The sequence below is a fragment of the Chanos chanos genome, chromosome 8, assembly GCF_902362185.1.
Source record: "Chanos chanos chromosome 8, fChaCha1.1, whole genome shotgun sequence".
In the NCBI taxonomy this organism is placed as follows: Eukaryota; Metazoa; Chordata; class Actinopteri; order Gonorynchiformes; family Chanidae; genus Chanos; species Chanos chanos.
Genome location: NC_044502.1, coordinates 862062 through 888318, shown reverse-complemented (window position 1 = coordinate 888318; position 26257 = coordinate 862062). Strand labels below are relative to the sequence as shown.

General features: G+C 42.5%; 1 protein-coding gene across 1 annotated transcript; it reads right to left on the bottom strand.

The window, feature by feature from the left end:
- Window positions 1-11885: 11885 nt before the first annotated feature.
- On the bottom strand, window positions 11886-25723 carry mrps10 (mitochondrial ribosomal protein S10). Its single transcript, XM_030782475.1, has 7 exons — window positions 25659-25723; window positions 25468-25520; window positions 25162-25234; window positions 24845-24987; window positions 14665-14773; window positions 13782-13871; window positions 11886-12247 (listed from the first exon to the last, which is right to left on the bottom strand). Exons 1-7 carry the CDS (start codon window positions 25716-25718, stop codon window positions 12170-12172), a joined length of 606 nt encoding a protein of 201 aa, XP_030638335.1. The 5' UTR covers window positions 25719-25723; the 3' UTR covers window positions 11886-12169.
- Between the last annotated feature and the right edge of the window lie 534 nt (window positions 25724-26257).

Here is a 26257-nt window from a genome sequence, read left to right as displayed (position 1 = left end):
GGTTGACTGATTATATAATTCTTTGCAGTGATCTGTTAAACGTGTTTTGATACAAAACGGACAGTTACACACGTTTTATAGTAAGAAAATGACTGAGACGACCTAGACGCGGGAGGATTTTCTTTAACGGACTACCCTGTCTTTCAAGGTGCGTTTAATTGCAGATATAGCCCAAATAGCATATTAAAAAAGTTTGCGTGCGGTTCAGTAGTACCTGTATGTAGAGCAGCTCTACCAAATAAATGTTCAGGGTCTTAGTGCTGACACGAGGAACCAGATGAAGAAAGCATCTCATACATAGACGGCATTGTTCAGCTCTTTAGAAGTCTGGTAATTGTGCATCTCTAACGCGGACAGAATGAGTGAATGTAAACGTGTGGTAGCTGTACTGAATTAAACTAATGTAAAACTCTTTGAACTGTGAGGTTGCTTCATAGCACAACTGCAATATGGTTAAAATATGATTACAGAAGGAGAGGTAACCTGCGGAATTTTAAGGCTAGTGGTATGCTACCATAAAATGCGCTGTAGCGTGTCTGTTTACAGTCCGAGCACTTTTAAATCTCTTACCAGATCGGGAATTACTATAAAGTAAATTCATAACGGTACTGCGCTCCAATAAATATGCGAGAACCAATCTGAACCAACCAGATCACAAGTTTGCTTCCGATAGGCGTGGCTCCTGTCTCAATGTATATTCTTGACAAAGAAAGCCCAGCTTCGGATGGTGTGGGCTTTGCCTAAGCCGCCATTTCTAAACATTGTAGAAAACAGGGTATATTGAAGTGCGGTATTAAAAATCTTATTCCTCTCTAATGTATATTTATTGCCACACATCTGTAGGATTCACTATCTTTAGTTCTTTCTTTTTATTTTTCAACAGAAGGCACTAATTTTCCTCTAACGGTAAGTCCTTTCATCAAGGATTTTCCAGGCGATGAGTAATGCCTGTTATAACGCTATTCTGTATGACAGTATTGTTTTGCTGCACATTTAAAGTATTTTTCCACGGGCAGCAACACAAAGACATTTCAGTCCATTTCTGACACGTAGCTCAGTGTTGGTCGTCGAACGGAAAAACTGTCGCGTAAGAATTGAGTTCTGAGTGGCTCAAGTAAATTTCCTAAAGCTTTATTATTGGAGTCTTTCATAGCTTCCATCGCTACGTATTATCCAGTTCTCACTGATGTTTTTATCGTGTCAAATCGCTGTTGAAATACAGCCATGAGTCCATGGTTTGGCTATGTGTCATCCGTTATTTGTACTCACCCCTGGGCAGAGGAATGCTTGCTTTCGCATGGTTGGGGACGCAAACCGGCGAAGTGCGTTTCAGTAAAGCCGACCGCTCGAATTTAGGAGTAAATCTACGTAGCTGATACAAATGAGCGCTCAGAACCCTACGGGACAACCCTAGACCCAGCCAGAAAAGTCAGCCAGACTGGTGTTTCATATTTAGAACACGTACAATACCTTATAAACCTAGAATGTTCATCAGATGACGTTCTCGGGGTATTTAATGAGGCAACAGCATTTAAACAAGTGTCAGGACAGTGGGTGTAGGCCGAAGTCGAATTTTGTTCTTTTGCACAGTGCATATGGACCTGCCACAGACATGCACAGGACAAGCAGAATGTTCTCAGAATAAAGTTCAGGTTTAGTATGACTTGGGCTAAGAACCTCACCAAATTAATAGTTCCTCGAAAACAGCTCTCATCTACCGCCTGTTATAAAACAGGGTAGCCTCATCGTGACGTAGATAAGTGAAGTTTTGTTCTTTTTTTAAATTTTGTGGATCGGCACGTGTAAAGTGCACTAATAAGTGAACAAACTCTGTCTATTCCATTCGTTACATAACTTTGCCACTCACCCCGGCGCGCGTCTACTCGGAATATTTCCATTGAGAGCTAATGCAAGGAGCAGAATGTGAAACGTTATACCTCTGTGTGCGCGTGCTGTCTGTCGCAGCTGCGCTTCGGTGTCCGGCAGTCTTTCTCCGCTCAGACTGCCACAGATGGATGCGAGATTTAACCCCTATTTCCGGCTGCACTCCTGCCATTATGATTATTATTAGTAGTAGTATTATTATTATGGGAAAATTTGAATAAATGCTGTTATGGGCATTTAACTGCGCCGACCCGTGCTGTTCATGTCATTCCTACCGTGTCTCTGCCAAACCTGTGTGTTGAGCGACTGAGGGCTGAAATGATCGGTTAGGTGTCTGGCACGTAGTCTTGTCGTTGCCTGCTCTCTCATTCAGTAAAATGGTTTTAGGAGCGTCGGGGGCCTTGTCTGTGATGCAGGACATAATACTGTTGGATGAATTTTGTGTGTAATACTGAAAGGCTCCAGTCCAGAGAGCAGATGAGATCTGACCAGACATGTGACACGGTGACTGATGTTTCATCCACACTGTAGCCTCCCTCTCACTGAAAACATCCGTTTTTAACATGGGTAAGAAATCTGGTTCTTTCTCTGGATGAATTTGTTTGAATTCATTTTCATTATATTTATACATATTAGGCTCTGCTCACCACATTTGTTGTTCATTCATTTGGAATGAAAATATCCATTTTCTGATCGTTCAAATGAAAAACGCACAACAAATCCTACGCCACCCATTTAGCCACTGTCCAAATTCTGTCAGACCAGTCTGGCCACAGGGCTGTCGAGTTAGTCAGGTGTGAGTGCATCGTTACTTGTCGTTCGGACGTTGACCTGCAGTGGAGAAAGGAATGAGAGTGTGTCAGCTGATCTCCTCTGGCCTGGAGGTGCTGCAGCTTTCCTGCACTGGACATATTTGGCTTTGTTGGGAACTGGGAATTTGCGGGAATCTCGCGGGGTTGATCAGACCCTGAAATAGACACATCTGCTGTTGGCTTTATCCCCATGGTTCCCTCAGGAAATGCATTTGTCCCAGAGGAATTTACAACAGTCTGTGAGAAAAGGCAACATGACCAGGGATCAACGTGAAAACCCAGAACTCCTCTGAGTACTGACAGGGTTCAGTTGTGCCGTTGAGCAGACAGTTTTGTCAATGTGTAAAACTGGAAACAAAGTGAAATTCCACATGAGGTTCACAGCGGAGCGCCCTGTTTATGTTCAGTTGTTCATTATGTGCGTTGTATTCGTATGACGGACTGATTTAGCACACTCGCATAGTATGAGCCTAGAGGGGTGAAACTATCAGTGAAATTTGAAGAATATTTGGCAAATCAAAAAAATTTAAAGCGGTCTGTTAAAAAATCAGAACTAAATATTATCATATGTATGGCTGAGTCATATACAGTCAGTAAAGTTCTGTAGTTTACTGTTGAATTTCGGTGTTTATCATCAAATCTCACTCAGTCTTTGTCGTGGTGTTTTGGCGGTTGAATGTTTGGCCGTAACTCCGTAGAGCGCTCACGGTAGTGAGACCGAGGTGCTCTGAGCCTCCGGAGAAAAGATGGATCTTTATAAAGACGAGCAAATACACACACATCAGTCTGTATGGACTACTGAACACACAGAGGCTCGGAGAGGAAAAGCGTTAGTGTTTGTAGAGGAGGGCAGCATAAGAAGTGGTAGAGAGAGGGACGCATTGCAGGATTAGAGATTAGAGATTAGAGAAGAGCGAGGACCATGGCAGGGTCTAAAGCAGGTTGATATTGAACAGAAACACTCTTAAACCAGTGAAACCAGTGAAATGTTGTGACAGACAGTATGAAAAGGAGAATGAGTGATGGAGGTTGAGATATTGATATTGAACAGAAACACTCTTAAACCAGTGAAACCAGTGAAATGTTGTGACAGACAGTATGAAAAGGAGAATGAGTGATGGAGGTTGAGAGAATGAATGTGTGATTAAGACAGTGATGGAGGTTGAGAGAATGAATGTGTGATTAAGACAGTGATGGAGGTTGAGAGAATGAATGTGTGATTAAGACAGTGATGGAGGTTGGGAGAATGAATGTGTGATTAAGACAGTGATGGAGGTTGAGAGAATGAATGTGTGATTAAGACAGTGATGGAGGTGGAGAGAATGAATGTGTGATTAAGACAGTGATGGAGGTTGAGAGAATGAATGTGTGATTAAGACAGTGATGGAGGTGGAGAGAATGAATGTGTGATTAAGACAGTGATGGAGGTGGAGAGAATGAATGTGTGATTAAGACAGTGATGGAGGTGGAGAGAATGAATGTGTGATTAAGACAGTGATGGAGTGAAATGTGGAGTAAGTGACTGATGGAAAAGAGTGATAGAAATATGGACAGAATGAACGGGTACAGGTGAGGAAAAGTTCTGGAACATGAATGGGGTGTGAGAGAGTTGGTTAAAAAAGAGTGATGGAGTTTTTGAGCAGTGGTGAGAATGGATGGAGTGACTAGTGTGTTTGTGGAACTGGTCCAGACTGGATGCTGGGATTCTGGGATACTGACCGGGGGAAGATCGGTGCAGTTGTACTGAATAGACAAACGTACTGAACAGAGTAGCCGTCCACTCGCTGTTAGTTAGTAGCAGACGGATGTTCAGTGGAAGGTGTTAGTGTCCTGAACCGGAGGGAGATGAAGCAGGAGGTAATCATGTGTCAGAGATGTGTGTGATCTGTGTTTTACACCAGCTGTATGTTTGGTTTTCTGCCCCAGATGGAGACGGAGACAGAGACAGTGCAGGTCACAGAGACCACAGACAGCCTGGCGAGGGCAGCACCGCGCCTGGACTCACCAGAACACAAACCCAGGCCCGTCCTGTGCCCGTCCCCTTCTACACACCTTTACACTGTTTGAAAGGTTTCACGTCAAATCCTCAGCATTTCCATATCAACCACAAAGCCACCTAAAGTCCACTATTCTGCTTCCAGGGCTCAGGGGTTCAAAGGTCGCGCCAAAGGGGGTCGGATGGGCAGAGGAGGGCGCGGGGGGAGAGGGATGATGATGAAAGGTTTCGGGCCACCGGGTCGAGGCAGGGGGCGGGGCAGCGACGGGACCGCGAATGGGTTTGGACCCATGAGGTTGGCCTGGGCAGTTCTGCAGTAACACACTCTCAAACAAGCTCAGGGTTTTTATCCTGTATGATTTGGCTGGTCCAGTTTTCTGTTTCAAGTTTTAATGCAGTTCTGAGTGAGAGAGTTAGTCCTGTATGATTTGGCTGGTCCAGTTTTCTGTTTCAAGTTTTAATGCAGTTCTGAGTGAGAGAGTTAGTCCTGTATGATCTGGCTGGTCCAGTTTAATGCAGTTCTGAGTGAGAGAGTTAGTCCTGTATGATTTGGCTGGTCCAGTTTAATGCAGTTCTGAGTGAGAGAGTTAGTCCTGTATGATCTGGCTGGTCTAGTTTAATGCAGTTCTGAGTGAGAGAGTTAGTCCTGTATGATTTGGCTGGTCCAGTTTAATGCAGTTCTGAGTGAGAGAGTTAGATCTTTAGAAGAAGCGACTTTGATGATTTTGACTGCACTGATATGGAATATGACGGATGATCTGAGTGTGTTCTGTGTGCTTTAGAGGAGGCATGGGAAGGGTACGCCCGTACCCAGATATGCACTACCGTCGGGGAGGGAGATACGGTCCGATGGGTATGGGCCCACCCATGCCCCCGCCCATGCCACTCAGGGGCCCCCACCCCTCCATACACAGGTCAGTGTGTCAGCCTGAGCTGCCTGGTTAAAGAGCATAAGTGAAAGAGATGATTACCAGTTTACCGGATTGATTTATGTCGACGACAGACATTACAGTGAATATTTGTTAACATTACCTAACAATCTAAAAAAGTCACCCAGGGTCTATCTGTGTCTTTTTTAGACCTCCGCCTCCTCCTTTGGGGCACCCAGGATTCCGAGGTCGCCCCCCTCACCCACGGGGCCGTGGAATGCCCCCTGGACCCCCCCGCCAGTTCCATCCCAGAGGGTAAGAACCACACCCAGTCTCTTTTTTCCTCCTTCAACCTCCACCTCCTCTTCACTCACTCACTCACTCACTCACTCACCGGCCTCTCCTGTCCTCTCCCCGACCCCTCTGCCTCAGCGCTTCCATACAGCGCCGTGTTCATGCACAGCACAGAGGGGACGTGAGGGTAATGCTTTAGGATGTCTGCCTCAGCGCTTCCATACAGCGCCGTGTTCATGCACAGCACAGAGAGGACGTGAGGGTAATGCTTTAGGATGTCTGCCTCAGCGCTTCCATACAGCGCCGTGTTCATGCACAGCACAGAGAGGACGTGAGGGTGATGCTTTAGGATGAAGTGTGTGCCAGGTTCCAACCAAAGGGAGAGATCCTGTTGGAATCAGACACATGCATGCTGCCCCTGTAAACTGTGTGAAAGTGTGGAAGTGTTATCAGCCAAGAACACACAGACACACACACGCACACATGCAGACACACGCACACACGCACAGACCAATGCCTCATGGCAGGTGAACAAAAACAGTTCAGTGGTTCACCAAACATCCGAAGCCAAACATGTGTGATTTCTATCCTTTTACACAGCTACCACAATGGACCAGCCCCTCTGCCACCTCACCCTCCTCCCGGCAGGGGCCAGCGCTGGCCGGCGCCCCCTGGTGTCCGACGCTTTTAATGCAGCCCCCCTTTAAAGCAAAACTTCTTCCGTTAGAGTCCCGCTGGGCCACTGGCAGGGGTCCGCCGTGTCCATGACACCCCCCCCACGCCCCACTCCTACCCCTGTTACGGCACTGCCCTGAACAATGCTCCCCCCCAGGCAGATTATCTGTCAAACACTGCAGAAACTAAAATCCTGAGATTGTGAGTGTCTGTATGAGGAGGACTGTATGAGGGGGGACTGTATGAGGAGGACTGTATGAGGAGGACTGTATGATGGGGGACTGAATGAGGAGGACTGTATGAGGAGGACTGTATGAGGAGGACTGTATGAGGAGGACTGTATGATGGGGGACTGAATGAGGGGGGACTGTATGAGGGGGGACTGTATGAGGGAGGGACTGTATGAGAGAGGACTGTATGAGGGAGGGACTGTATGAGAGAGGACTGTATGAGGAGGACTGTATGAGGAGGACTGTATGAGGGGGGACTGTATGAGGAGGACTGTATGAGGGAGGGACTGTATGAGTAGGACTGTATGAGGGGGGGACTGTATGAGGGGGGACTGTATGAGGAGGACTGTATGAGGGGGGACTGTATGAGGAGAGACTGTATGAGGGGGGACTGTATGAGGAGGACTGTATGAGGGAGGACTGTATGAGGGGGGACTGTATGAGGGAGGACTGTATGAGGAGGACTGTATGAGGAGAGACTGTATGAGGAGGACTGTATGAGGAGGACTGTATGAGGGAGGGACTGTATGAGGGGGGACTGTATGAGAGAGGACTCTATGAGGAGGACTGTATGAGGGGGGGACTGTATGAGAGAGGACTGTATGAGGAGGACTGTATGAGGAGGACTGTATGAGGAGGACTGTATGAGGGGGGACTATATGAGAGAGGACTGTATGAGGAGGACTGTATGAGGGAGGGACTGTATGAGGGGGGGCTGTATGAGGGAGGACTGTATGAGGAGGACTATATGAGGAGGACTGTATGAGGAGGACTGTATGAGGGGGGACTGTATGAGAGAGGACTGTATGAGAGAGGACTGTATGAGGGGGGGACTGTATGAGGGAGGGACTGTATGAGGGGGACTGTATGAGGGGGGACTGTATGAGGAGGACTATATGAGAGAGGACTGTATGAGGAGGACTGTATGAGGGAGGAGGACTGTATGAGAGAGGACTGTATGAGGGAGGACTGTATGAGGAGGACTATATGAGGAGGACTGTATGAGGAGGACTGTATGAGGGAGGGACTGTATGAGGAGGACTATATGAGGAGGACTGTATGAGGGGGGACTGTATGAGGGAGGAACTGTATGAGGGAGGACTGTATGAGGGGGGACTGTATGAAGGAGGAACTGTATGAGGAGGACTGTATGAGGGAGGACTGTATGAGGAGGACTGTATGAGGAGGACTGTATGAGGGGGGGACGTAGAGATTAATCTCCTTTACATGTGGTGTGGTTTGCGTGGCGCTGACAATGTTAGACTCCAGAGAAAAAAAAAGGTTCATTTGAGCAAGAGAAAGCAAATTAAAATTGCCCTTCCGTTAAAGAGTTATTGTGGTCGATGTTTCTGGGCTCCTCAAACCTCTTAAACGTTTCAGTTTTGTTATATGGATGTAGTTTTTTTGTTTTCTTTAAAAGGAAAAAAAAGTTCAGTAATGAATATTTAGCAAGAACTCTACGGACTTTTGCACTTTTTGAAATAAAGTTCAGTATTCAAATTCATATTCAAAGATTACAATTTTTTAAAATCATTAATGTGCAGCTACATAAAGTAAATAAATATTGCCATTGTAAACAGTAAATGTTTCTATTCAGAGATCCCTACTGTGGATACCATTAATATTTTATCACAAAGAAATGGGTCTGAAATTTTGTAATATTAAACACAATATAATGTGAATATATCAATATATGTATATATATATACATATATATAATTCTATTATTTCATTTGTATGTCAAAGCAAATTACAGAAGTTTTTTTCTTCAGAACAGTTAACAGAAAAGTATTTGGTGTTAAATTTTGCAGTGTTCTCATAGTTTGATTTGCTGTACAGAGGTTCTGTGGAATTTGTAAATGTACATTTGGTCAAGAGTTCTCGGCTTTGACGTAGTCGTGAATGAAAATAAAGGTAAAATAAATTAAACTCTCTTTTCTACTGTTTGTTTAAATTCCGTTTCTTCCTGTGAGAAAAACAGGCATAGACTGCAGCCTTTCTACACCACCCCGAGAGTCTTAGAGAATACAGATCCATCAGAGACATGCCTCAGTGCATTACTAAAGAGAAACTGAACTTGAGTTGTTGTCATTGTAACACAGCACACAGATTGAGATTTGCACATGTGCAAGTTTTCTTAAAGTTAGTGCACCAAGAACACTGGGAAATCTGTGTTAATGAGAGTGAAAGAAAATGGGCCATGGACTTGGAAAGAGGGCTCAAAGATGCATTGGAAAGAGCAAAGTCAGGGGACATGTGTAACATACGGAATGTGGAACTCTCTTGAAGCTGCCACTGTTTCCAGCAGAGAGATTTTGAGTAGGGAGCACACTTTTCCTTTCCTCCTCTGAGCAAAGAGGCAGTCCATCCAAATATGAAATAACTGAACTGATCTTAAATGTAAATACTGATGAATCCGGGTTTATGCTTTTAACAATACTGAGATTTTAACAGTGCTGACAGTTTAACAATACTGAGATCTAAGAGTACTGAGATTTTAACAGTTCTGAGACTTTATTTTCTTTAGTCTCCTGTCACTCTGAAGAACGCTCTGGTTCTCCTGTTAGCACACACGTTCTCCTGTTAGCACACACGTTCTCCTGCTAGCACACACGTTCTCCTGCTAGCACACACGTTCTCCTGTTAGCACACACGTTCTCCTGCTAGCACACACGTTCTCCTGCTAGCACACACGTTCTCCTGCTAGCACACACGTTCTCCTGCTAGCACACACGTTCTCCTGTTAGCACACACGTTCTCCTGCTAGCACACACGTTCTCCTGCTAGCACACATTTCTGTGACTGACTCACCGCCGGCCGCTGGCTCAGCATCCCCACCGCTAGCGACCAACAGTGTTCTTAATGTGTTCCACTGGACCAGGTGTTACTGCGTACTTGTCACAAATATAATATAAACATTCATTTTCATAAACATAAAATGATCCAAAATGTAAAAATAACACAATTTTATTTGTTTGAATTTTCTTGCTAAATCTTTGTATGTCTTTTTCTTTTAAAATTAAATAAATTTCAAAGATGACAACTCGTCTGAAATGACAGGGAGTCATTCCTGTAGTTTATGCATTCAGTGCCGCTGTGAATCTCTAACAGTGTCACCTTTAAAAAAGCTTTTCCTGAAGTAATTCACATTCCTAAAGACAAAAAGAAAGTTGTCAAGAGTCATTTGGTCATACAGTGATTTTAAGACCTGGACAAAGGCATGTTTTAGCTGTAAATTTGCAGTAAAAGTCTAATCCAGGCACACATGCCACGCCCAGTCTCCTCTGAGATTTGACCACGCCCGGTCTCCTCTGAGATTTGACCACGCCCGGTCTCCTCTGAGATTTGACCACGCCCGGTCTCCTCTGAGATTGACCACGCCCGGTCTCCTCTGAGATTTGACCGCGCCCAGTCTCCTCTGAGATTTGACCACGCCCAGTCTCCCCTGAGATTTGACCGCGCCCGGTCTCCTCTGAGATTTGGCCACGCCCGGTCTCCTCTGAGTCACAGAAGACGCCAGTCCTCACTGATATCACAGACATGCTCTGTGAGCGGGTGTGAAAGGGGCTGCTTGGGCTTTTGCTCCTCAGGACAAACAGATGTTGCTCCTCTCTTTGCTCCTCTTTTGTTCCTTTCTTTCCTCTGCTCCTCTGAGAGTGACTCCTTCTCTGCTGAGTAGCTTTTCTGCTCCTGCTGCTGCTCCCTCCTCTAACGCCGCTGCTGGCCTGATTGTTGTTGTCTCCTGAAGGGGATCATAGTCGTGCTTGGACGTGGAGGCGGGCCTCCCCTCACCTCCTCTGCTGCAGCCAAAACAGCGCGGTGCTCTGCTCCCTCCCCCGCCTAACCAAGGTGAGCCTCCTTATGTGTGTCCCCCACTCTCCCAACCCCACCTACTCCCTCCTCTCCCTGAACAGAGCGAAGTCTTTTTTCACGAGCAGGAGTTCAGACGCAGGGGAGACGACGCTGATGGTGCCAGACAGCACCTCCTCCTCTGAGCAGGTGAGACCACGAGACTTAAACAAAATGAGAAAAAAAATGTCTTTGTGTTGTCAAAACGAATGATGCCTTGGAACGCCTTTGGCTGTTCTGGCACATATAAAGACATAAATCTAAAAATACTAAGAATATCTGTGAGTATTTGTACATGACCTGAACAATAGGAAAAATAAGTAAATAACAAAACTCAGTGTTTTGTTGCATGCTCCACTGTGTGTGTGTGTGTGTGTGTGTGAGAGAGAGAGAAAGAGAGGGAGAGAGAGAGAGAGAGAGAGCAAGTGCAGAATGAGTCATCAGTCAGAGAAAGATGAGTCTGGTTCTGTTTGTATTGAGTGATTGTCAGTCACGGGCAGAGAGCAGGAGAGAGCTGTGTGACAGACAGACAACAGACAACCCTGTCCATGCCCTCACCTATACCTCAGAGTAAAAAACTCAGTGTGAAAGACCTCAGAGTAAAAAAACTCAGTGGACCTGAGGAGAGAGAAGAGTAAGTCGGTATATTACCTGACAATGAATAATAATGAGGAATAATGAGTAATAATAATGAGTAATAATACTGCTTTTATGGTCAGAATAAGGTTCCTTTATGTGTGGATAAGGGCACTTTTCTCACTCTAAAGCTGTTTTGTACATTCATCCTTATTAAAAGTGTTTTAAAGTGATCTGAAACTTGTTCTCCCTGTGTCTGTCTGTGTGACTTTACAGAATGGGTTTCTCTCGACCACGAATTTCAGCTGGGTCATCAAATAAAATATAGATCGTAAAAAAATATAGATCGCGAGAGCATGTGCATATTTCACTTATATATTTAATATGATCTCTCTGACTGAAGCCAGTTCAGTCACTGCCTCTCAGCTGAAACATGTGTGTATACGCACGCGCACACACACACACACACACACACGCGTGTGTGTGTGTGTGTTTGTATGTGTGATTTAGACAATAGATATATTATTTAAGGTTAAGGATTTGTGTAGTCAGCCCAAAACCACAGCGATCAGACAATATCACTGATTTACACCAACAGTGATGAAGTGTCAAAACCAGTGACTCCATGACAATAAACAATGATAAACATATGGTTTTAAAAACGACACCTTTATTACACAGGCCCCCTAAATAACTTTTCATGTATATTTCATATAGTCTTTAAGGGCAAAGCTGACACAAAGTATTTCACATCATTAATATAAACATAAACAAACAAACAAAAAAAACTTTGTCCACTGGTCCTCATGCACACACACACCTACACACACGTGCTCCTGTGAAGCACACACGCGGACCTAGTTCTGTACAGTGTTTTTTTGCATGTAATGTTCTTCCGTGGGCTGGTAAGGACTGGATCAGTCCACACTGATAATCTGCCCTCCACCCAAACCAAACCAGCCAACAAGAGGTCAGCTCCACCCCTCACTGACTGGGCTGTTCCTGATCCTCCCCTCCCCACATTGGTTTCTGGATGTGTTCTGGAATCTTCTCCAGGGCAGTCTGAGAAGAGAGGAGAACAGAGCAACATGCTAAGAAACTCAGTCAAACACTCATGGCTTCAGTCCAGAGGTCTACTGTGTTCTGTCAGAGTGGAAATGGCTGATGAAATGGCCTCCGTTTGCCCTAGCACACAGCTGTGCTCTGTAAACATGTCGTGTCTTTTGGTGACAATAATCAGTTTCCCAGATGAGAATGCAAAGCAAAATGAGCACCTCTTTATTTGTGACGCGATTTCACTTACGGTGAACAGACGCAGTGTAACTGTCCACTGGTCACAGATCTGACCTGCACCTTCACCATGATATAAAGAATATCTCTCACATATTAACACAGATTAAGCACTGCTGTGTTTTCTCAGATTAACACAGATTAAGCACTGCTGTGTTTTCTGAGACAGTCCTGACTCATTACTATCTCCACTCAGCTGTGTCCCCATGACTTCACACTGTGTCTTTACGTTTCCTCACCAGCAGGTGGCACTGTTTCAAAATCCGCCCACTGAGAGATGACAGGCTGTTCGTGGCTCTGCTGTCACTCATCACATTTTTAACATCTCTGTGGTGCTCCCTGTAGCCAATCACGAGTGAATCCAGTTACCATAGAAACCTTTGTCTGTATATGCACACTGCGTATCGGCATCGTAATGTTCAGGTGAAATATGGGGAAAATACCGAAAAAAGAAAAAAAGTGTTTTTACGACCCCTGTCACGGAGGAGGCATTTCCTGTTGTTTCCCCAGAATGCTGTGTGCTGAAAACAAAGGCCTTGACTGGGAAGAGGCCATTTACAAGGTGGGCAACTGGTCTTCAAACCCACAGTGTTTTTAACAGGCAGACCAGCAGGACTGAGGTTCTCTCTGTCTACTACGACCCGACAAATTCCTTCAGTGAATCAGCACACGGTATTCAGGTCAGGTGATGCAACATGTCGCAGAAAGCAAATATGATATTTCTGCAAAAGAACTTCTGAAGTTTGAATCTGGAGAATGTAGAATAAGAAGAATTCCAACACAAAATTTATTTTGCTGTTATTATTACTGTAACTGTTTAGTGTTAAATTATTATCGTTGGCTTAGGTTTTATTTATTATGTGAATCTGTAAAGTTGTTAAGTGTTTTGTATTTATTTATATTTATATATTTAAGGTGCTAAGTTAATATATTGTTTAATTTGAAGGTCAGATTTGCCTTAGAAATAAAAAAAAGCTGTTCTTTAATGTCGTCGACCATTTTTTTTTTTGTGTTTAAGTATTGGTTCAGGCACCATTTCGGCACCAGCATCGTTTCAAAAGTATCGTTTTAGCAAAAGCATCAGAAAAAACCCAAATGATACCTAACCCTACTGACAGTCACCTGGAGTCCACAGACCAACCTGTGGAAAACAGTGGGATTTTTTTTACCTTGTCCACAGCACTGCTGCAGTTTGGGGGTCAATGTGAACTACGCCTTCTCACACTTCAAACCACCAGAGTCCTGACAGACACACTCACCTGTGTCTGGGTTCATTTATTTATTCCATTAATGAGCACAGACCCACCTTAGTGACCTCCATAGCCACGCCCTCAGGCAGGTTCCTCTGAATGTATTCTAAATACACCTGTGCCGTACTGCCTGTTAACCTCTCCAACTGAGAGAGAGACAGAGACAGAGAGAGAGACAGACAGACAGACAGAGCGAGCGAGCGATAGAGAGAGAGAGAGAGAGAGAGAGAGAGACAGAGACAGAGAGAGACAGACAGAGAGAGACAGACAGAGAGAGAGAGACAGAGAGAGAGAGAGATTTTACTTAAACATCCAACGGGACATGTGAGCAGTCAGTGCAATATGCTTTAACAGTAATGTTTAACTAAGAATATTTATACAAATCTTGTGTCTTGACATTATTCACATTGAACCCACACTGTGTGGCCACTGTAAACACTCTTATTCCCTGTTCCTCATGTCATGGTAAGTGCAGGTGAACAGTCACGTCAGTGTCAGTGCAGGTGAACGGTCATGTCAGTGCAGGTGAACAGTCATGTCAGTGCAGGTGAACAGTCACGTCAGCGTCAGTGCAGGTGAACAGTCACGTCAGCGTCAGTGCAGGTGAACGGTCATGTCAGTGCAGGTGAACAGTCACGTCAGCGTCAGTGCAGGTGAACAGTCACGTCAGTGTCAGTGCAGGTGAACGGTCATGTCAGTGCAGGTGAACAGTCATGTCAGTGTCAGTGCAGGTGAACGGTCACGTCAGTGTCAGCGCAGGTGAACAGTCACGTCAGTGCAGGTGAACAGTCACGTCAGTGCAGGTGAACAGTCACGTCAGTGCAGGTGAACGGTCATGTCAGTGTCAGTGCAGGTGAACAGTCACGTCAGTGCAGGTGAACGGTCACGTCAGTGTCAGTGCAGGTGAACGGTCATGTCAGTGCGGGTGAACAGTCTCACCTCGATCAGCCTGTAATGTGTCCTCATCTCGTACTGCACTCTGTGTTTTTTAAAGATGTGGACGGACTTCAGCAGCGTGAATCTTTCAATGTCTTTTGGTGGTTCAGACCTGCACAATCACAAAGGCAGTTCTGTTAGTGACATGGTTACACATGTGACCTGAGAGGGCAATAAGCATTTAGTTCCTCTTTAATACAGTCAGTAACACAGACACACAGTCATATAGTCACTAATACAGTCAGTAACACAGACACACAGTCACTAATACAGTCAGTAACACAGACACACAGTCACTAATACAGTCAGTAACACAGACACACAGTCATATAGTCACTAATACAGTCAGTAACACAGACACACAGTCATATAGTCACTAATACAGTCAGTAACACAGACACACAGTCATATAGTCACTAATACAGTCAGTAACACAGACACACAGTCACTAATACAGTCAGTAACACAGACATACAGTCATATAGTCACTAATACAGTCAGTAACACAGACACACAGTCACATAGTCACTAATACAGTCAGTAACACAGACACACAGTCATATAGTCACTAATACAGTCAGTAACACAGACATACAGTCATATAGTCACTAATACAGTCAGTAACACAGACACACAGTCACTAATACAGTCAGTAACACAGACACACAGTCACTAATACAGTCAGTAACACAGACACACAGTCACTAATACAGTCAGTAACACAGACACACAGTCATATAGTCACTAATACAGTCAGTAACACAGACACACAGTCATATAGTCACTAATACAGTCAGTAACACAGACACACAGTCATATAGTCACTAATACAGTCAGTAACACAGACACACAGTCACTAATACAGTCAGTAACACAGACACACAGTCATATAGTCACTAATACAGTCAGTAACACAGACACACAGTCATATAGTCACTAATACAGTCAGTAACACAGACACACAGTCATATAGTCACTAATACAGTCAGTAACACAGACACACAGTCATATAGTCACTAATACAGTCAGTAACACAGACACACAGTCATATAGTCACTAATACAGTCAGTAACACAGACATACAGTCACATAGTCACTAATACAGTCAGTAACACAGACACACAGTCATATAGTCACTAATACAGTCAGTAACACAGACACACAGTCACTAATACAGTCAGTAACACAGACATACAGTCATATAGTCACTAATACAGTCAGTAACACAGACACACAGTCATATAGTCACTAATACAGTCAGTAACACAGACACACAGTCATATAGTCACTAATACAGTCAGTAACACAGACACACAGTCACTAATACAGTCAGTAACACAGACATACAGTCATATAGTCACTAATACAGTCAGTAACACAGACACACAGTCATATAGTCACTAATACAGTCAGTAACACAGACACACAGTCATATAGTCACTAATACAGTCAGTAACACAGACACACAGTCATATAGTCACTAATACAGTCAGTAACACAGACACACAGTCATATAGTCACTAATACAGTCAGTAACACAGACACACAGTCATATAGTCACTAATACAGTCAGTAACACAGACACACAGTCACTAATACAGTCAGTAACACAGACACACAGTCATATAGTCACTAATACAGTCAGTAACACAGACACACAGTCATATAGTCACTAATACAGTCAGTAACACAGACACACAGTCATATAGTCACTAATACAGTCAGTAACACAGACACACAGTCATATAGTCACTAATACAGTCAGTAACACAGACACACAGTCATATAGTCACTAATACAGTCAGTAACACAGACACACAGTCATATAGTCACTAATACAGTCAGTAACACAGACACACAGTCATATAGTCACTAATACAGTCAGTAACACAGACATACAGTCACATAGTCACTAATACAGTCAGTAACACAGACACACAGTCATATAGTCACTAATACAGTCAGTAACACAGACACACAGTCACTAATACAGTCAGTAACACAGACATACAGTCATATAGTCACTAATACAGTCAGTAACACAGACACACAGTCATATAGTCACTAATACAGTCAGTAACACAGACACACAGTCATATAGTCACTAATACAGTCAGTAACACAGACACACAGTCACTAATACAGTCAGTAACACAGACATACAGTCATATAGTCACTAATACAGTCAGTAACACAGACACACAGTCATATAGTCACTAATACAGTCAGTAACACAGACACACAGTCATATAGTCACTAATACAGTCAGTAACACAGACACACAGTCATATAGTCACTAATACAGTCAGTAACACAGACACACAGTCACTAATACAGTCAGTAACACAGACATACAGTCATATAGTCACTAATACAGTCAGTAACACAGACACACAGTCATATAGTCAATAATACAGTCAGTAACAGACACACAGTCACTAATACAGTCAGTAACACAGACATACAGTCATATAGTCACTAATACAGTCAGTAACACAGACACACAGTCATATAGTCACTAATACAGTCAGTAACACAGACACACAGTCACATAGTCACTAATACAGTCAGTAACACAGACACACAGTCACTAATACAGTCAGTAACACAGACACACAGTCATATAGTCACTAATACAGTCAGTAACACAGACACACAGTCATATAGTCACTAATACAGTCAGTAACACAGACATACAGTCACATAGTCACTAATACAGTCAGTAACACAGACACACAGTCACATAGTCACTAATACAGTCAGTAACACAGACACAGTCGCATAGTCACTAATACAGTCAGTAACACAGACATACAGTCACATAGTCACTAATACAGTCAGTAACACAGACACACAGTCACATAGTCACTAATACAGTCAGTAACACAGACATACAGTCACTAATACAGTCAGTAACACAGACATACAGTCATATAGTCACTAATACAGTCAGTAACACAGACATACAGTCACTAATACAGTCAGTAACACAGACATACAGTCATATAGTCACTAATACAGTCAGTAACACAGACACACAGTCATATAGTCACTAATACAGTCAGTAACACAGACACACAGTCACTAATACAGTCAGTAACACAGACACACAGTCATATAGTCAATAATACAGTCAGTAACAGACACACAGTCACTAATACAGTCAGTAACACAGACATACAGTCATATAGTCACTAATACAGTCAGTAACACAGACACACAGTCATATAGTCACTAATACAGTCAGTAACACAGACACACAGTCACATAGTCACTAATACAGTCAGTAACACAGACACACAGTCACTAATACAGTCAGTAACACAGACACACAGTCATATAGTCACTAATACAGTCAGTAACACAGACACACAGTCATATAGTCACTAATACAGTCAGTAACACAGACATACAGTCACATAGTCACTAATACAGTCAGTAACACAGACACACAGTCACATAGTCACTAATACAGTCAGTAACACAGACACAGTCACATAGTCACTAATACAGTCAGTAACACAGACATACAGTCATATAGTCACTAATACAGTCAGTAACACAGACACACAGTCATATAGTCACTAATACAGTCAGTAACACAGACACACAGTCATATAGTCACTAATACAGTCAGTAACACAGACACACAGTCATATAGTCACTAATACAGTCAGTAACACAGACACACAGTCACTAATACAGTCAGTAACACAGACATACAGTCATATAGTCACTAATACAGTCAGTAACACAGACACACAGTCATATAGTCAATAATACAGTCAGTAACAGACACACAGTCACTAATACAGTCAGTAACACAGACATACAGTCATATAGTCACTAATACAGTCAGTAACACAGACACACAGTCATATAGTCACTAATACAGTCAGTAACACAGACACACAGTCACATAGTCACTAATACAGTCAGTAACACAGACACACAGTCACTAATACAGTCAGTAACACAGACACACAGTCATATAGTCACTAATACAGTCAGTAACACAGACACACAGTCATATAGTCACTAATACAGTCAGTAACACAGACATACAGTCACATAGTCACTAATACAGTCAGTAACACAGACACACAGTCACATAGTCACTAATACAGTCAGTAACACAGACATACAGTCATATAGTCACTAATACAGTCAGTAACACAGACACACAGTCATATAGTCACTAATACAGTCAGTAACACAGACACACAGTCATATAGTCACTAATACAGTCAGTAACACAGACACACAGTCATATAGTCACTAATACAGTCAGTAACACAGACACACAGTCACTAATACAGTCAGTAACACAGACATACAGTCATATAGTCACTAATACAGTCAGTAACACAGACACACAGTCATATAGTCAATAATACAGTCAGTAACAGACACACAGTCACTAATACAGTCAGTAACACAGACATACAGTCATATAGTCACTAATACAGTCAGTAACACAGACACACAGTCATATAGTCACTAATACAGTCAGTAACACAGACACACAGTCACATAGTCACTAATACAGTCAGTAACACAGACATACAGTCATATAGTCACTAATACAGTCAGTAACACAGACACACAGTCATATAGTCACTAATACAGTCAGTAACACAGACACACAGTCATATAGTCACTAATACAGTCAGTAACACAGACACACAGTCATATAGTCACTAATACAGTCAGTAACACAGACACACAGTCACTAATACAGTCAGTAACACAGACATACAGTCATATAGTCACTAATACAGTCAGTAACACAGACACACAGTCATATAGTCAATAATACAGTCAGTAACAGACACACAGTCACTAATACAGTCAGTAACACAGACATACAGTCATATAGTCACTAATACAGTCAGTAACACAGACACACAGTCATATAGTCACTAATACAGTCAGTAACACAGACACACAGTCACATAGTCACTAATACAGTCAGTAACACAGACACACAGTCACTAATACAGTCAGTAACACAGACACACAGTCATATAGTCACTAATACAGTCAGTAACACAGACACACAGTCATATAGTCACTAATACAGTCAGTAACACAGACATACAGTCACATAGTCACTAATACAGTCAGTAACACAGACACACAGTCACATAGTCACTAATACAGTCAGTAACACAGACACAGTCGCATAGTCACTAATACAGTCAGTAACACAGACATACAGTCACATAGTCACTAATACAGTCAGTAACACAGACACACAGTCACATAGTCACTAATACAGTCAGTAACACAGACATACAGTCACTAATACAGTCAGTAACACAGACATACAGTCATATAGTCACTAATACAGTCAGTAACACAGACATACAGTCACTAATACAGTCAGTAACACAGACATACAGTCATATAGTCACTAATACAGTCAGTAACACAGACACACAGTCATATAGTCACTAATACAGTCAGTAACACAGACACACAGTCACTAATACAGTCAGTAACACAGACACACAGTCATATAGTCAATAATACAGTCAGTAACAGACACACAGTCACTAATACAGTCAGTAACACAGACATACAGTCATATAGTCACTAATACAGTCAGTAACACAGACACACAGTCATATAGTCACTAATACAGTCAGTAACACAGACACACAGTCACATAGTCACTAATACAGTCAGTAACACAGACACACAGTCACTAATACAGTCAGTAACACAGACACACAGTCATATAGTCACTAATACAGTCAGTAACACAGACACACAGTCATATAGTCACTAATACAGTCAGTAACACAGACATACAGTCACATAGTCACTAATACAGTCAGTAACACAGACACACAGTCACATAGTCACTAATACAGTCAGTAACACAGACACAGTCACATAGTCACTAATACAGTCAGTAACACAGACATACAGTCACATAGTCACTAATACAGTCAGTAACACAGACACACAGTCACATAGTCACTAATACAGTCAGTAACACAGACATACAGTCACTAATACAGTCAGTAACACAGACATACAGTCATATAGTCACTAATACAGTCAGTAACACAGACATACAGTCACTAATACAGTCAGTAACACAGACATACAGTCATATAGTCACTAATACAGTCAGTAACACAGACACACAGTCATATAGTCACTAATACAGTCAGTAACACAGACACACAGTCACTAATACAGTCAGTAACACAGACATACAGTCACATAGTCACTAATAAAGTCAGTAACACAGACATACAGTCATATAGTCACTAATACAGTCAGTAACACAGACACACAGTCATATAGTCACTAATACAGTCAGTAACACAGACACACAGTCACTAATACAGTCAGTAACACAGACATACAGTCACATAGTCACTAATACAGTCAGTAACACAGACATACAGTCATATAGTCACTAATACAGTCAGTAACACAGACACACAGTCATATAGTCACTAATACAGTCAGTAACACAGACACACAGTCACTAATACAGTCAGTAACACAGACACACAGTCATATAGTCACTAATACAGTCAGTAACACAGACACACAGTCACTAATACAGTCAGTAACACAGACATACAGTCATATAGTCACTAATACAGTCAGTAACACAGACACACAGTCATATAGTCACTAATACAGTCAGTAACACAGACACACAGTCATATAGTCACTAATACAGTCAGTAACACAGACACACAGTCATATAGTCACTAATACAGTCAGTAACACAGACACACAGTCATATAGTCACTAATACAGTCAGTAACACAGACACACAGTCATATAGTCAATAATACAGTCAGTAACAGACACACAGTCACTAATACAGTCAGTAACACAGACATACAGTCATATAGTCACTAATACAGTCAGTAACACAGACACACAGTCATATAGTCACTAATACAGTCAGTAACACAGACACACAGTCACATAGTCACTAATACAGTCAGTAACACAGACACACAGTCACTAATACAGTCAGTAACACAGACATACAGTCATATAGTCACTAATACAGTTAGTAACACAGACACACAGTCATATAGTCACTAATACAGTCAGTAACACAGACATACAGTCACATAGTCACTAATACAGTCAGTAACACAGACACACAGTCACATAGTCACTAATACAGTCAGTAACACAGACACAGTCACATAGTCACTAATACAGTCAGTAACACAGACATACAGTCACATAGTCACTAATACAGTCAGTAACACAGACACACAGTCACATAGTCACTAATACAGTCAGTAACACAGACATACAGTCACTAATACAGTCAGTAACACAGACATACAGTCATATAGTCACTAATACAGTCAGTAACACAGACACACAGTCATATAGTCACTAATACAGTCAGTAACACAGACACACAGTCACTAATACAGTCAGTAACACAGACATACAGTCACATAGTCACTAATAAAGTCAGTAACACAGACATACAGTCATATAGTCACTAATACAGTCAGTAACACAGACACACAGTCATATAGTCACTAATACAGTCAGTAACACAGACACACAGTCACTAATACAGTCAGTAACACAGACATACAGTCATATAGTCACTAATACAGTCAGTAACACAGACATACAGTCATATAGTCACTAATACAGTCAGTAACACAGACACACAGTCATATAGTCACTAATACAGTCAGTAACACAGACACACAGTCACTAATACAGTCAGTAACACAGACATACAGTCACATAGTCACTAATACAGTTAGTAACACAGACACACAGTCATATAGTCACTAATACAGTCAGTAACACAGACACACAGTCATATAGTCATTAATACAGTTAGTAACACAGACACACAGTCATATAGTCACTAATACAGTCAGTAACACAGACACACAGTCATATAGTCACTAATACAGTCAGTAACACAGACACACAGTCATATAGTCACTAATACAGTCAGTAACACAGACACAGTCATATAGTCACTAATACAGTCAGTAACACAGACACACAGTCATATAGTCACTAATACAGTCAGTAACACAGACACACAGTCATATAGTCACTAATACAGTCAGTAACACAGACACACAGTCATATAGTCACTAATACAGTCAGTAACACAGACATACAGTCACATAGTCACTAATACAGTCAGTAACACAGACATACAGTCACATAGTCACTAATACAGTCAGTAACACAGACATACAGTCACATAGTCACTAATACAGTCAGTAACACAGACACACAGTCATATAGTCACTAATACAGTCAGTAACACAGACACACAGTCACTAATACAGTCAGTAACACAGACATACAGTCACATAGTCACTAATACAGTCAGTAACACAGACATACAGTCATATAGTCACTAATACAGTCAGTAACACAGACACACAGTCATATAGTCACTAATACAGTCAGTAACACAGACACACAGTCACTAATACAGTCAGTAACACAGACATACAGTCACATAGTCACTAATACAGTTAGTAACACAGACACACAGTCATATAGTCACTAATACAGTCAGTAACACAGACACACAGTCATATAGTCACTAATACAGTCAGTAACACAGACACACAGTCACTAATACAGTCAGTAACACAGACACACAGTCATATAGTCACTAATACAGTCAGTAACACAGACACACAGTCATATAGTCACTAATACAGTCAGTAACACAGACACACAGTCATATAGTCACTAATACAGTCAGTAACACAGACACACAGTCACATAGTCACTAATACAGTCAGTAACACAGACACACAGTCATATAGTCACTAATACAGTCAGTAACACAGACACACAGTCATATAGTCACTAATACAGTCAGTAACACAGACACACAGTCACTAATACAGTCAGTAACACAGACACACAGTCATATAGTCACTAATACAGTCAGTAACACAGACACACAGTCATATAGTCACTAATACAGTCAGTAACACAGACACACAGTCATATAGTCACTAATACAGTCAGTAACACAGACACACAGTCATATAGTCACTAATACAGTCAGTAACACAGACACACAGTCATATAGTCACTAATACAGTCAGTAACACAGACACACAGTCACTAATACAGTCAGTAACACAGACACACAGTCATATAGTCACTAATACAGTCAGTAACACAGACACACAGTCATATAGTCACTAATACAGTCAGTAACACAGACACACAGTCACATAGTCACTAATACAGTCAGTAACACAGACACACAGTCATATAGTCACTAATACAGTCAGTAACACAGACACACAGTCATATAGTCACTAATACAGTCAGTAACACAGACACACAGTCATATAGTCACTAATACAGTCAGTAACACAGACACACAGTCATATAGTCACTAATACAGTCAGTAACACAGACACACAGTCATATAGTCACTAATATAGTCAGTCAGTTAATCAGTAATACAGTCAGTCAGTGATACAGTCAGTCAGGAATACAGTTATCAGTACTGTACTCACTGTCAGTCAGTGAGTGTTTGGTCAGTGTAAGAGTGGCAGTCAGTGAGTGTTTGGTCAGTCTAAGAGTGGCAGTCAGTGAGTGTTTGGTCAGTCTAAGAGTGGCAGTCAGTGAGTGTTTGGTCAGTCTAAGAGTGGCAGTCAGTGAGTGAGTGGTCAGTCTAAGAGTGGCAGTCAGTGAGTGAGTGGTCAGTCTAAGAGTGGCAGTCAGTGAGTGTTTGGTCAGTCTAAGAGTGGCAGTCAGTGAGTGTTTGGTCAGTGTAAGAGTGGCAGTCAGTGAGTGTTTGGTCAGTGTAAGAGTGGCAGTCAGTGAGTGTTTGGTCAGTGTAAGAGTGGCAGTCAGTGAGTGTTTGGTCAGTCTAAGAGTGGCAGTCAGTGAGTGAGTGGTCAGTCTAAGAGTGGCAGTCAGTGAGTGAGTGGTCAGTCTAAGAGTGGCAGTCAGTGAGTGTTTGGTCAGCCTAAGAGTGGCAGTCAGTGAGTGAGTGGTCAGTCTAAGAGTGGCAGTCAGTGAGTGTTTGGTCAGTCTAAGAGTGGCAGTCAGTGAGTGTTTGGTCAGTCTAAGAGTGGCAGTCAGTGAGTGAGTGGTCAGTCTAAGAGTGGCAGTCAGTGAGTGTTTGGTCAGCCTAAGAGTGGCAGTGGTGTATGGAATGACTCACACTTTGCCCAGAGAGAGGCCCAGCTCCTTGGCAGCCAAGGTAGCAAATTGTTCATAGCTGTCCAGCACTGCCCTGTCATGACCTTTGACCAGCACCAATACCCTCTGGTACAGTGTGTCTGGCTCCTCTGTCACCGTATACTTCTACAACAAATCAACAATCAACAGTACAGGGGTCACTGTATGTGAAAACAATGAAAAACAACACAGCATGAAAACAACATGATAAAAAAATACATCAAAAAAACCTTTTGCATTTCACCACTTTTGGTTTGTTTTTATTGTCTGGAGAAAATGAGGAGAATGTGACAGACTTACGGCAGCGGAGGAGACGGACTGGGAGAGTGATGAGGTATGGACACGAGCCACAGGACGTCCACACTGTGGTCGACTAAAGCGCGAGAGAGAGAGAGAAGGGGAGAGAGAGAGGGGGAGAGAGAGAGAGGTCAGCTTCTCCATACACACGACTCGCGACAGAGTCCAACCCAATCAAGTCCAGAATCACTCACTTACGTTTTCCTTACAGAAATCTGACACGTTTACACACTGACAAAACTGAGTGTAACTTAAAGTAAGTTATGGAAAAGGACAGAACATTGGGTAATTACTGTGTAGAGAACGAACCGAAACAAAGCTGATCTGTCCTGGAAAACGGAGACATTAAGTCGTTCAGCTCCCTGGGAAAAACAACACTGAGGTTAACGGACATGACGAGCATCCGTCAGGCTAAATGCTCTGATACATAACTCGCGCATAACTGGCTCAAAGAAAGGCAGGTAACTTCGTTGAAATTATTGTTCAAGCCATATCAGTACCGTTTGTGAGAAGGCTTTAACTGTCCTGGAAAACGCTCGAAAGCTTCTTCCAAATAGCATGTGGGCTGCCATTGTCCTTCAGTTACAACATACAGCGGCGCACGGCAAATGAGTAAAAATTGTCCACTGCCCCCCTGAGGATCGGAAGGGGATGACATGTGCTTTTACTGATGCTATCGTCCAAAAATCTCTCCCTTTCCACAGTATTTTCCTCTGAATTATTCCATAAACAGATATCTGTAGTCTGATTTAAAGCCTACCCTCACTCTCTCTATCCCGACTGACATGACTACAGCGATACTGAGGAATGACTTTTCTTTCCTCATTATCTACTTACTCTCTCTCATTATTTCCGTCCTCTTCCGTTTAAAATCCCCTGACGCTGTTTGATTGACGCACTCATCACCATACACAGAGATCTATCAAAACTGCGCATCTGATCCCAGGCTGTGTAATCTAAACAGCGCTGTATAAGTTTGTAATAGTTTCTTTAACATTCTTTAACATGTCTGCTTGTCTCTTACACTGGATTAACTAGTCAGACCTACTGCTGAATCTGAACAATTCAGTGCCGTTATAGATTTTATTCTGTACAATAT